This window comes from Meriones unguiculatus, chromosome X, assembly GCF_030254825.1.
Source record: "Meriones unguiculatus strain TT.TT164.6M chromosome X, Bangor_MerUng_6.1, whole genome shotgun sequence".
NCBI lineage: Eukaryota > Metazoa > Chordata > Mammalia > Rodentia > Muridae > Meriones > Meriones unguiculatus.
This window is the reverse complement of record NC_083369.1, coordinates 90,297,970-90,310,314: the sequence shown is the minus strand read 5'-3', so window position 1 is coordinate 90,310,314 and position 12,345 is coordinate 90,297,970. Positions and strand designations below refer to the sequence as shown.

At 40.6% G+C, this 12,345-nt stretch overlaps 1 protein-coding gene across 6 annotated transcripts in view; it reads left to right on the top strand.

Moving 5' to 3' along the window:
* Positions 1 to 12,345, top strand: part of LOC110539688 (zinc finger protein 280C-like) — a 151,256-nt gene that overhangs the window by 79,924 nt on the left and 58,987 nt on the right. For all 6 annotated transcript variants that reach the window (XM_060375011.1, XM_060375015.1, XM_060375012.1 and 3 more), the window contains one exon: positions 785 to 890. In XM_060375011.1, coding sequence (XP_060230994.1) covers positions 785 to 890 — 106 coding nt within the window. The remainder of the gene's footprint in view (positions 1 to 784; positions 891 to 12,345) is intronic.

The window sequence follows — 12,345 nt, the reverse complement described above, 5'->3', positions numbered from 1 at the left end:
GAATTAAAGGCATGTGCCACTATGACTGTCTGTTTTAGGTCATTTCAATAGCTGTCTCTAGACTTCTTTCTAAGAAAAAAAATATTTTATATTTTATACACACATGTGAGTGCCTATGTGTATGTATGTATATCATATAAGTGCCCTGTACCCACAAAAGCCAAAAAAGGGTGTTGGATTCCCTGGAACTGGAGCTGTATTTAGCTGTAAGCCCCTGTGTGGGTTCTGAGAACCGAACCCAAGTCCCCAGCAAGAGCAACAAGTACACTTAACCTCTGAGAGAGACATCATCTCTCCAGCCTCTGTCTCTTTAACTTCGTCATTGTATGTTCCTCACCCCTTTATACTCATACTATTTAAATATTCCTATTTTGCTAAACACATAAGTTTTTATATTTTGTTATTATAAATATTCTGTTAAACATTTTCATTTCCTTAAAACAAATTCTTAGAAAATGAAGGATCATATCAAAGGATATGGACTTTTAAAAGTCATTAATAGGTGCTGCTAAAATGTTCTTTCAGAGAACCCATACTGAAAATGAAATCTCTTGACTTCTAATGTTACCACTGCTTTTATTTCAATTTCATGTTTTGTTTACAACTAACGCCAATTTTCCAGGAAAATTACAAAAATAATCTTGAAGAATGCCAATATGCTTCTCAGCCAGTATGTGCTCATTTTAGCAGAGAAAAGTAATTGCATTTGTCTTTGTAGTACTCACAGACAGTTCAGTTTACTTTTAGAATAACTGACAAACAAAATTACTTTAACATTTTGCAGAACTTTTCAAAGACTTCATCACAAGATGATTCAGGTACTTCTTCCGACTTACCGTTAGACTCAACCAACTATACACCATCCTCCGGCATACCGAAAAAGAGTACAGGTTTGATTTTGGCATTTCTTCTTAAAATCTATAAAAGAGACTTCAGTAATGAACATAGAGCGTTTCTGTATGGGGGCCTGAAGATGGCTCAGTAGGTAAAGGTGCTTGCAGACAAACTGATAACCTAAGTTGGATCCCTGGAACCTACATAGTCAAAGTAGAGAATTGACTCTATGCCATGCACAGAGGCCCATTGAATAAACGACCTAATACAGATTTTAAAAGCCAGCAAGATGGTTCAACAAGTAAAGGTGATTGTCACCAAGTCTGAAGATCTGGGTGTGATCTTTGACCACACATGGTAGGAGGAGCCAACTGACTATCAGGTGGTCCTCTGACCTCCACAGGTGCACCATTGTGTGCATGTGCCCACAAACATACATGCACGTATGTTGAAAATTCTTTCCTGCAACCAGTGCCTTCGTGTCGTATTTTACGTATATTAAAAGATGGAAAGGGAGCTAGTCGTTCCTGAGTGCATTTCAAATACAATCTTGTATTTAACAGTAGACTACTTTCTTTTTGTTAAGTCAGTGTGTGCTACTTTAGCTCATTCTCAGTTTCTTCTTCTTTTTCTTCTTCATCTTCTTCCTGTTCTTTTTCTTTTTCCTCCTCCTCCTCCTCCTCCTCCTCTTTCTCTTCAACCACCTTTTTCTGAGACAAGGTTTCTCTGTGTAGCCCTGGCTCACCTGGAACTCACTCTGTAGACAAGGCTGGCCACGACTTCAGAGATTTACCTGCCTCTGCCTCCCAAGTGCTGGACTTAAAGACTGTACTACCACACCTGGCTGAGCTTATCTGTAAGCTAAGAAATCTTAATATAATTTCTGCAAGTCAGAGAAGTCACCTGATTCCTAAATACTCTGTAAAAATGGATTTATTATTTGGAGACCATTAATTTATAAAAATCTCATGATTTTACTTTATGTCTTTATAAATTTTCTACATAAAAATGACGTATCTGATAGTTGAATGCAAAAATAATAGTGTGGTGTTGTAAAATTACAGAACTATAGTGATAATGTTTTTCACATGATCTGTACCTCCTACATATATCTATTGAAGGAACAGAAATTGGACGATCGAAAAAATATTAAAATTTTAACGTTTTTTTTTTTTTTGTACCATAACAAAATTCTTCATGAATGTAAAGTGAGACAGTGTAAAACTGTTTCCTATACCAGACGCAATGGTGCACGCCTGTAATCCCAGCACTCAGGGAGGCAAAGGCAGGCAGATCTCTGTGAGTTTGAGATGAGCCTACTCTATAAATTGAGTCCAGGACAGCCTGGGCTAATCAGAGAAAACCTTTAGCCAGGAAGAATGAAACAGAAAGAAAGAAGGAAGGAAGGAAGGAAGCATGAAAAGATAGAGGGAGGGAGGAAAAAGAGAAAGCAGGTGAATGTAATGTGCAATAGATTTTTTACCTTGTCACTCTCCAGACCAGCCTGGCCTTGAACTCTCTGGAATCTGCCTGCCTTAGCCTCACTGAGTGATGGAATTACATGTGTGCACCACCATGCCTATCCTTTTTGTACAGCTGTATTATTAATAAAAGATTTGTGCTAAATATTCACAAAAGAGTTTGGTATGATCTCTGCAGACAGTGAGTCCTCTTAAACACTGAATCATCCCTCCATCTCCCCAGTGCTACATATTTTCTTTTTAATTTTTATTTTTATTACGCGTTGTGTGCTTGTGTGTGCAGGTGCACTTGTGACTGTGAGGATATAGATGCCACAGGACAATGTCAGATGTCATCCTCAGGAAATCCATGCAGCTCTTTGAGACAGGGTTTCCTGATGGGCCTGGTAGTCACCAACTAGATGACAGACAGGTTGGCCACAAGCCCTAAGGACCCTCCTGGCTCTGCTTCCTCAGCTCTGCAGTCACAAGTGTATGCTTATATTCCCAGTATTATTATATGGGTTCTGGCAATCAGACTGGGGTCCCACGCTTGAAGGGCAAGTCCATACAAACTGAGCTGTTTCCCCTGTCTACAATCTTTTTTCTTTTTCATTAAAATGCATGCACACGTCCCGTGTGTGTGTGTGCGTGCGTGCATGTGTGTGTGTGTTTGTGTGTGTGTGTGTGTGTGTGTGTGTGTGTGTGTGCGTGCACAAGCGAATGGGCCCCTGCATTAGAGAGCATGCTTTCAGAGTTCAGAGGACAACTTGGAGCATTTGGTTCTTTCTTAAGCTGAGGTTTTCAGACTTGGCAACATGTAGCCTGTATTAGTGAGTAGTCTTACCAGCCTGATAGCTTCATTTTCTAAGGTGGAAAACTAAGACCTAACATGTTAACTTCTCAGGAGTTATGAGTTTGCTCAAGATTAAAATTAGTCTCACAGATTTCAGGGTCAAGTTTCATCTTTCAGTATTTAGTGTTATTTGGAACTCATGAAATAATTGCCACCATGTTCTTATTTTTAGTTGAATCTTTTTATTTATTTTTATTTCATTTTTAAAATGTTAGTTACAGTTTATTAACTTTGTATCCCAGCTGTAGCCTGCTCCCTCATTTCCTGCCAATCTCACTGTTTCTCCTTCATCTCCTTGCTGCCCCTTTCCAAGTCCACAAATAGGGGAGGTCTCCTCCCCTTCCATCTTACCCTAGGTTATCTGGTTTCTTCTGTTTGATTAATAAAGACAACGGTTTTATCTATAGTTGACAATAGTATATATGGCTTTGTTAAACTATATTCATTTATTTACTCATTTTTTATTTACATATTTTTATGTGTTCACGCTTATGCATACAGACATATTAGATCAGAGGACACTTTAGAGGAGGATCTTTCCTTCCAGTGATTTGGTCTTGGGAATCAAAGTCATGTCATCAGGCTTGCTGGCAAATGCGTTTTGCTGGCTGAGCCATCTTCACAACCCACGAATGGAATTTATGCTGATATTCTTTCTTTACTGTGGAAAGCTAAACTTCTTTCTCAAGCTGTGGACAACTGCTTGCTTGGCAAGCTGCTTTGTTATAGAGTTTTCGGCGAAAAACATGTTTTTGCCCCGGCCTTTACCTTGAAAGAGAATAAACAGTAGGTTTTTTTCAAGTTTCTTTAACTTGTCTGTGAGACCTTGAACCATGCCTGCCTTACCAGTATGTGGTCTTTGAAAACAAATTTGACTGTTTCATGAACCCCATCCTTATACTGATGTGAACCACTATGCTTTGTCTTTGAAAAGGAGCTGTGGAATAAACTTGGTGCTTTAACACTTGCTGTTAATCTTAAACATCTGTATAACCAAATCACCACACAGAGACTGGCTTCTTAGTTAACCTAGAACACAATGATGGGCAATATTTACTCCCTTAAACCTCCAAGCCCTCAGTTTCCTAACATATAGATTTCCCACATTGTACTTGCTTTTTGTGAAATCTTAGGTCTGGTTCATGCTCCACATCCTCCAAGATCTCTCCACCAGCTCTGCCTCCTATCTCTCCTCTTCTCCTCCTTCTCCTCCCACTCCTCTCCTGCCTTCTGGCTCCTCCCCTCTTTCCTCTCCTCTGGCTCCTCCCTGCTCAACAGTGTGTCTAGTTGCTTTTATTTTGTTCCTGTTTACACAAGAGTTGAGACAGGATGCTTAGAATGAGTATTACAATGCAATATCCAGATTGAAACCAGAGAGTTGGGAGTGGGGTGGGGGGGAAATCAGTATTTGAATGACCAAGGTTAAGGTGTATACATTTAAAACAACATTATACCAACAGGCCCTTTTGGTCGCTTTTGTAGGATTGCTAAAAGGCAAGTGGGCAGATGTACAGTTTACTTAAATTTCTTAAGATTGGTTAAAATATACCATATAATAAAAAGTAAATGATCTACAATACGAACATGAGTGAATCGGTAAAGAAATGGCTCACTGGATAAGTGCTTGTTCGCTGCACTAGAATGAGACTCTTAATTCATATCCTCAGCACCCATGTTTAAAGCTCTAGCTGTGGTTGTGTTTGCATCTGCAGTCCCATCATTGGACAAAGGGGACAGAGAGAGGTGGATTGTTGGCAGCCAGGCTGTCTCCACATTCCTTGAGCAAGACACCTGAGGTCCTCTGTTGGTTCTCATGAGCGTGCACATGCGCACACATACACACACAAGTGTAAGGTAGAAATCAAATGTTAACTACTCATTCCCGAAGATATTATTTTTTTCAGTTCAGTATACATAATCACAATTTTCAAAATGATTTCCAAGTAAGATACTGTTATTACATTTTGCAATTACATAAAAATAATATAGCCAAGGATGTATCTCTATTGACAGAGAAATATTGAATTAAATAGAGTTGGGGGCTGGAGAGGTGGCTTAGCAGTTAAGAAAACTTGCTCTCCTTCGAAACACTCAATTCAGGCAGTTCACTCCCATTTGTAACTCCATCTTTAAGGGATCCAATGGTCTTTTTCTGGGCTCCGCAGGAACCGGCACTCATCTAACACACCCCAACACGTACACATCATTAATAATAAAAATAAATCTTTTTATATCTGAATAGCATCCCATAGTACATGTGTACCACATATTTTTTTATTATCCTTTTGTCATCTGAAAGGCATTTTGGCTGTTTCAGTTTCCTCATGGTTGTAAATGGAATATCAGTAAACCTGGCTGAGCAAGTATCTGGAGAAGAAGGTCAAGTCCTGTGGGCATATGCTAAATAGTGGTAGAGCTTGGCATATGGTAGATGTATTTGCTTATCCAATAACAAGTGATTAGTCCTGAAAACATAATACAAGTAACAGTAATTATTTATGTATGTATATATTCCTAAATACAGAAGTACAACCTGCTTAGCCTTTCCAATTTATGTATGTGTAATGTACATACAATGTATGCATATATAACTATAAAATGAGGCCACAACATTGATAGAGAGCAAGGAAGATAAGTAGAATGGTTTAGAGTGAGGAGACCAAAGAGGGAAAGGCTGTAATTATAATCTCAAAAAATATTTGTTTTTTAAAATTACGGGACAGAACATCACCCTCAAATAAAGCTGATAATAGACTATGATAAGAGGTAGAAGAAAACCCATGGAGTATGAAAATATGAAACTGTGAAATATGCTTGGTTTACTTAACTTAGAAACGTCTTGCCTAATATTCGGGGGTATAGATTAAAGATGATGGCGATCCCTTCATAATACTGGTTTCATTTGGGAAGGTGAGAAGTTATGTTTTAGGATCATAGGAGAACTACTAAACATTCAAAGCTATTTTGATAAGAGATAATTTTGTTGGCTCCAAGCTCAAAGGAGCCTGGCCTGTCAGAGAACTGAAAGGCGACTGTGACTAGATGTTGCACTTCTTTACAGCAATGTCTACAGGCATCAGGGCACGGATGTGAGTACTTGGGAGGTAGAGGCAGGTGGATCTCTGTGAGCTCGAGGCCAGCCTGGACTACAAAGGGCGTCCAGGACAGCCAGGGGTACATAGAGAAACCTTCTGCCTTGAAATTTTTTTAAAAATGTCTATAGGCTTCATATAGCCCTGGGGCACTTTGTAAACTGGGACTTGTTGACTAAAAACAATACTAATGATAATAATCTTGTGGCTCAGAGTGTGACTGTTACCGAACACTTATCTCTAGCATGCATGTTGCTTTGTATTCAATCCCAAGCACTGAGAAAAATTATGGAAAATAGCACCCGATTGTTAGAGAATTCTTTTTCATATTTTCCCCAACTTAATGTTTTCATGTATTGCCATTTAAGGCTTTTTTAAAATATCATCTTAATTTTTGATTAAAGGTGGACATGGTGTTATTTTATTTTGAAAGTACTATATCTTTATGTGGGGGGTATATGTGGATGTCTGGGTATGAAGCTGTATGTATATATGTGTATTATATGTGTGTGTGTAAAATTTATCTTTTATTCTTGTTCAATTGTTGCCTGGAAGGCTTATTGACTTCTTCTGCTAGCCTAGGCTAAGTCCTAGAAGCTTCTGGCCTCCTTACAATCTAACTTAGGCCTAGAATGTTTTTAGCCTCTGAGACTTACTGCTTGATAAGCTCACCCTTTTTTTCCAAGTTGTTTATTATTACTTGATTCTATCTTCAGGTATGCCACAAGTATAGTTTTCTTATGTTGTGAGTCTTAATCAATCTATTAATAGATACAACTGGGAGGCTTTCGTTTTAAATGTCATTTTGCACCATTAACTTTGAATTAATATGTCATTTTTACCTTACATGGTTTGAATAATTTTTAAATTAAATTTTATTTTTTATCATTTACAGTTTATTCACTTTGTATCTCAGCTGTAGCCCCCTCATTTAGTCCCTCCCAATCTCACCTTCTCTCCCTCATCTCCTCCCATGTCCTTCTCCAAGTCCACTGACCTTAGCTTATCAGGTCTCATCTGAATTGGCTGCATTGTCCTCCTCTGTGGCATGGCAAGGCTCCTCCCCCATCAGGAGAGGCAGTCCAAGAGCTAGCCACTGAGTTCATGTTAGAGACAGTCCCTGTTCCTCTTACAAGTGATCCCACCTGGATGCTCAGCTGCCATGGGCTACATTTCAGCAGTGTTTCTAGGTTATATCCATGAATAGTCTTTAGTTGGATTATCATTCTCAGAAAAGACCCCTGTGCCCAAATATTTTGGTTTTGTTGCTCTCCCTGTGGAGTTCCTGTAATCTCCAGGTCATACTGTCTCCCCCTAATTTCCTATGATGCCCTGCACTTTGCCCAAAGTTTGGTAAGGAGTGTCAGTGTCTGCTTTGATATACTGCTGAGTAGAGTCTTTCAGAGGACCTCTGTGCTAAGCTCCTGTCGTGTTTCCTGTTTTTTCCTTCTTCCAATGTCCATCCCGTTCACTTTTCTGAGTGAGGATTGATCAATTTACCCAGGGTTCTCCTTCTTGCTTAGCTTCTTTAGGTGTACAGATTTTTGTAGGTTGATCCTATATTATATATCTTATCCACTTATAAGTGAGTATTGTACTGTGTATCTTTCTGTTTCTGGTATATCTCACTCAGGATGTTCTCACCATTTTCCTGCAAATTTCATGATTTCCTTGTTTTTAATTGCTGAGTAGTATTCCATTGTGTAAATATACCACAGTTTTTGCATCCATTCATCTGCTGAGGGACATCTGCATTGTTTCCAGGTTCTGGCTATTATGAATAAAGCTGCTAAGAACATGATTGAGCAAATGTCCTTGTTGTATGGTTGAGCATCTTTTGGATATATGCCTAGGAGTGGTATAGCTGGATCTTGAAGCAATGCTATTCTTAATTGTCTGAGAATGCGCCCAATTAATTTTCAAAGTCATTGTACAAGCTTACATTCCCAACAGCAGTGGAAGAGGGTTCCCCTTTCTCCACAACCTCTCCAGCATGTGTTGTCACTTGAATTTTTGATCTTAGCCATTCTGATGGGTGTAAGGTGAAATCTCAGGGTCGTTTTGATTTGCATCTCTCTGATAGCTAAGGAAGTCGTCGAACATCTCTTTAAGGGTTTCTCTGCCATTCTATATTCTTCTACAGAGAATTCTCTGTTTAGCTCTGTACCCCAATTTTTAAATGGATTACTCTATTTGTTGTTTTTTAACTTCTTGAGTTCTTTATATACTCTCATATCAGCCCTCTGTCAGATACAGGTAGATGCCTGGAATGTGGGGCTTAAGCACAGGAGGGTGTTGCGGGTGCTGGCACTGTTCGAGTTCGCAATGTGCATGTGACGATGTTTTGAATACCTCAGTGGCCTATAGGCCTGTCTTACTCTCTTTGTGGTATGCAGATCTGTCTGGCTCAGGGATTGTTTGTCTGGACTCCACTGGTAAACCCACAGAACAAGGTCTTCAATGTTGAGAATGTTTTCCAAATAATCCCTATGTTTCCCACAATGAATGTGTGTTTGGGAGGATCTGATGTCTGGCTGCTAGTGTAGAGGGAGCCTGTATCTTTGGTTCTGCATGCACTCCCTTGAAGGTGCACTCATTTGGTAACAGGCCTAATTTGAAAGTGCAGGGGTTCTCTCTGTTCTTTACTCTCAGATATCATCGGACTGTAGGGGCAAATGAGAATGTAAGAGATCCATCATCATTGTGGTGTCCACTGTTTGTCCTCTGGACAGGGAGACCCTTACCCGGGGTATCCACTCTGTTGTCTCAGTCACGGGGTAGGAGCATGGAGTCTCCTGGAGAACTAGCTGCTACCCTGCCTCCACCGTTGCAGACCTGGGAGGACCTTACATTTGCCCACTGGAAAACCTGTACAGCTGCCCGCATAACTGGGAGGCCAGTACAGCCATTCACCACTGCACAGAACTGGGAGGCCTGCTCTGTGCTTGCAGCAGTGGGTAATGAGGGCCACCTCTGCCAGGGAGGGAGGTCCGTGCTTGGGTTAAGGGGAAGTGCAGGGGGTTGAATATTCGCTAATCTCTGTCTCCAGAGATGTCTGATCCAAATGGTCTCATTGCACAGGTTGCCCCCTCTTGCCCAAGAAGCCTCAATGTTGATGTTCTGGCTTCAGCTGCCCCTCCAATCACCCATTTCAGAATTTTGGTTACTGTGCCCCTCAGATATGGAGTGTGCTGGTTGCTGCCATCTTGGATTCCCCCTTTATTTTCTAATTAACTTTTTTTTTTTTTTAATTATTTTTGTTTAGGGATATGTTTCTACTACGTAGTTTCAATTTTTCTGCCGTGTGTGATAAGGATCTTTGTAGGTTTTTATTTTTAAAACTTACTTTATGTGGGATTACTAAATGTCTCTACCTCCCATCAAACTCCTGACCCTAGGTAGGAGAAAAAGAAAGACAGTAAAACTCAGTTCTTTGGATGGAGGTGGGGGTGGTGGATTCTAGTCTTCCTCATCATGATTCCAGCAGTCCAACCAAATAGCAAACAGAAGCAGCAGAACAAATCAGTAGCAGCTTCCTTAAAGCATTCTTCATAGCATTTTTCTCTAGGAGGATTTCTTTCTCTTTTTCTCTTTGTTCCTCTCTGGCTCCTATTTATACCCTCTCAGAGTCTGCATAACAAAGTTTTGTTTCAATTGGAAACCCCTCCCCTCCTTTCACAAGGCAGTTTCCAGCTGACAAAGATTATGTGCTTTCTCTTGAGGCTGTTATCAACTGTGCATAAAGTAAAAGCATTCTTACATCTTGGGGATTAAAACAAAAACGTATTTACATAACATAAGTACGTTTTGTAATAACCCAAAAGTTCCACTACAGATACATGTTTAATTAAGAATTATTTTGTTATAATATTTAAATTTGACTGTTTAGGGCTCTGTTGTGTAGTAGTTTCCTCCAAGACTAAAACCTTTCCAATTGGAAGAAATATTGCTAAGACACAGAACACTTACAGGGAAGTGAAACAACAGGATGTTTTAAAAGGCTTAGGTATGTGGAACAGGGAAGGTGTTAAGTTCCAGAAGTAGCCAAGGGTGGGGGTGGTAGGGTTCCATGTGACTTTAATCCTAGCACTTGGGTGGCAGAGCCAGGCATATCTCCCTGAGTTCCAGGCTAGCCTGGTCTAAAGAGCAAGTTCCAGAATCGCCAAGATTACATAAAGAAATCCCGTCTCAAAAAAAAAAAAAAAAAAAGGTTCAGGATGTAAACAATTCAATAGCTTCAGGAAGTCTCTGAAACTGGCTGGATTCCCAAAGACTCTTCCTCCCAAATATATATAAACTGTAAGGATTGTTGAAAAATGCTTTTCAACTACCTGAGTAGTCTTGAACATGGTCAGATCAACTGAGGCACCTGGAAAGGACACTCTCCATTCTGTTTTGATGCTCACACTCTATGCCACCTGCTATAGATTTTCAGCTTTCATGAGCTGTTTCTCATGCTGGAGTAGGATTTGGTGATGTAACTCTTTTTCAGTCGTTTCTGTAAGTAACCCCTTACCCATACTGCTGTAACCCTAGTAAAACTTACTGGTTCCCCAAGTTGGACTTTGGTGGTATCCATACTTTGGTCCATTGTGGACTCTCTATATGAGGTGAGTAGATATTTGATCACATGGCTTCTCTGTTTTTGTTACTTTCCTCTCTATATGCCACTAATTGTGCCTCTACTTTTGCCTCTGTTTGTTTGGCTGTATTTGCCTGTATTTCTTTGAAAGCTTGGTTCGTGTCCTCTTTATTTGCCTCCACTTGTGTAGCTATTTCTCTGAGAGATTTGTTTGTTTCCTTTTTGTGCTTCTAATAACTGGATAAGCATAGTTTTAAAGTCACTTTCCTGTGTTCCCGGTGAATTAGCATGTCCATTAATTTGGGGGATTGCTGGTGAAGCCATGATGTCCTGACCTCTTTTCATTGGGTGTGTTCTTACGCTGACCTCTGACCATCTATTTATCCTTAACCTTTGCTGTTTGTTCGTGAAGTCTGTACTTCAGACTGGGCCCATCTTTCTCTGGAGTCTGGAGTATTCTTCAGGAAGATGAGAGAGGTCCAGTCCACTGGTTTGAGAGAGTGTGTTGGTATTTCAGCTGTACCTAAGGGAGGAAAACCAGTGGCACAGAATCACAATTGCGGAGGAGCAAGTATACACATGTACATGGAAGTGTATCTTGAAGGACAGAGTGCTGGAGAGTGTAGATGCTTGGAATGTGACATGGGTGCAGGCGCATGACGGGTGATGATGCGACCACTGTTGCGGGCGCAGTTTGTGGTCACTCTTTGCAGCCACAATATGCCTGTGCCGATTTCCTGTGTGCTTCAGTGGTCTACAGTCCATTCATGCTGTCGTTCTGGTATTCAGCTCTATCTGGGCTCTAGGAGTTTTTTTGCCTGGCCTTCACTGGTAGACTCGCCAGGCAGGGTCTTCAATGTTGATTATGCTGTCCCAAGAATCCCTATGTTGCTGCAGAACTTAAGGGCTGGTGTTGTGTTCTACTGGGGGACCAGTCACCATGGCAGAACTAGGAGGCCGCTGGCACAGATGCCTTTGGGAAGGCACTGGGTAGCCACTGGCCTGGGTGGCCTGGTGAAGGTATAGTCACTGCACTCTGTGCTAGGAGCTGTGGGTGTTGTGCCAGGATCAGGACACCATCAGAGACCACCAGGAGACAACTCAATGCAAGAGGGCTTTATTACGAGAGCAGTCGAACTCAGGACCCAAGTCTCACTGACGCAGCAGTAGAGTAGTGAGAGCATGAACCCTGAGTGAGCAGAGTTTTTAAAGGGAAAAACCGCAAACGGGGTTTCCATGACAGCAAGCATTGGGGTTCATGCCTTGATGTTACAGGATTGGGTAAAACCATAGGGGCGAGGTGACCTTCTACATAATCACAGTTGCTGTTCTTCTAAACTATGTCTAGAACGTTGGGGAGATTTTTTCCAACTGATTCTCATTGATTATTGCCAGGAGATTGTCTCTATTTTCTATATAAAGTATTTATTTTGTGATATTTCCTGATTTCTGAGTTTAGCTCCCGGTCAAGATGGATCTTCATGTCAAAATGGAGGCACCCAGGATAACTTAAACTCTTCA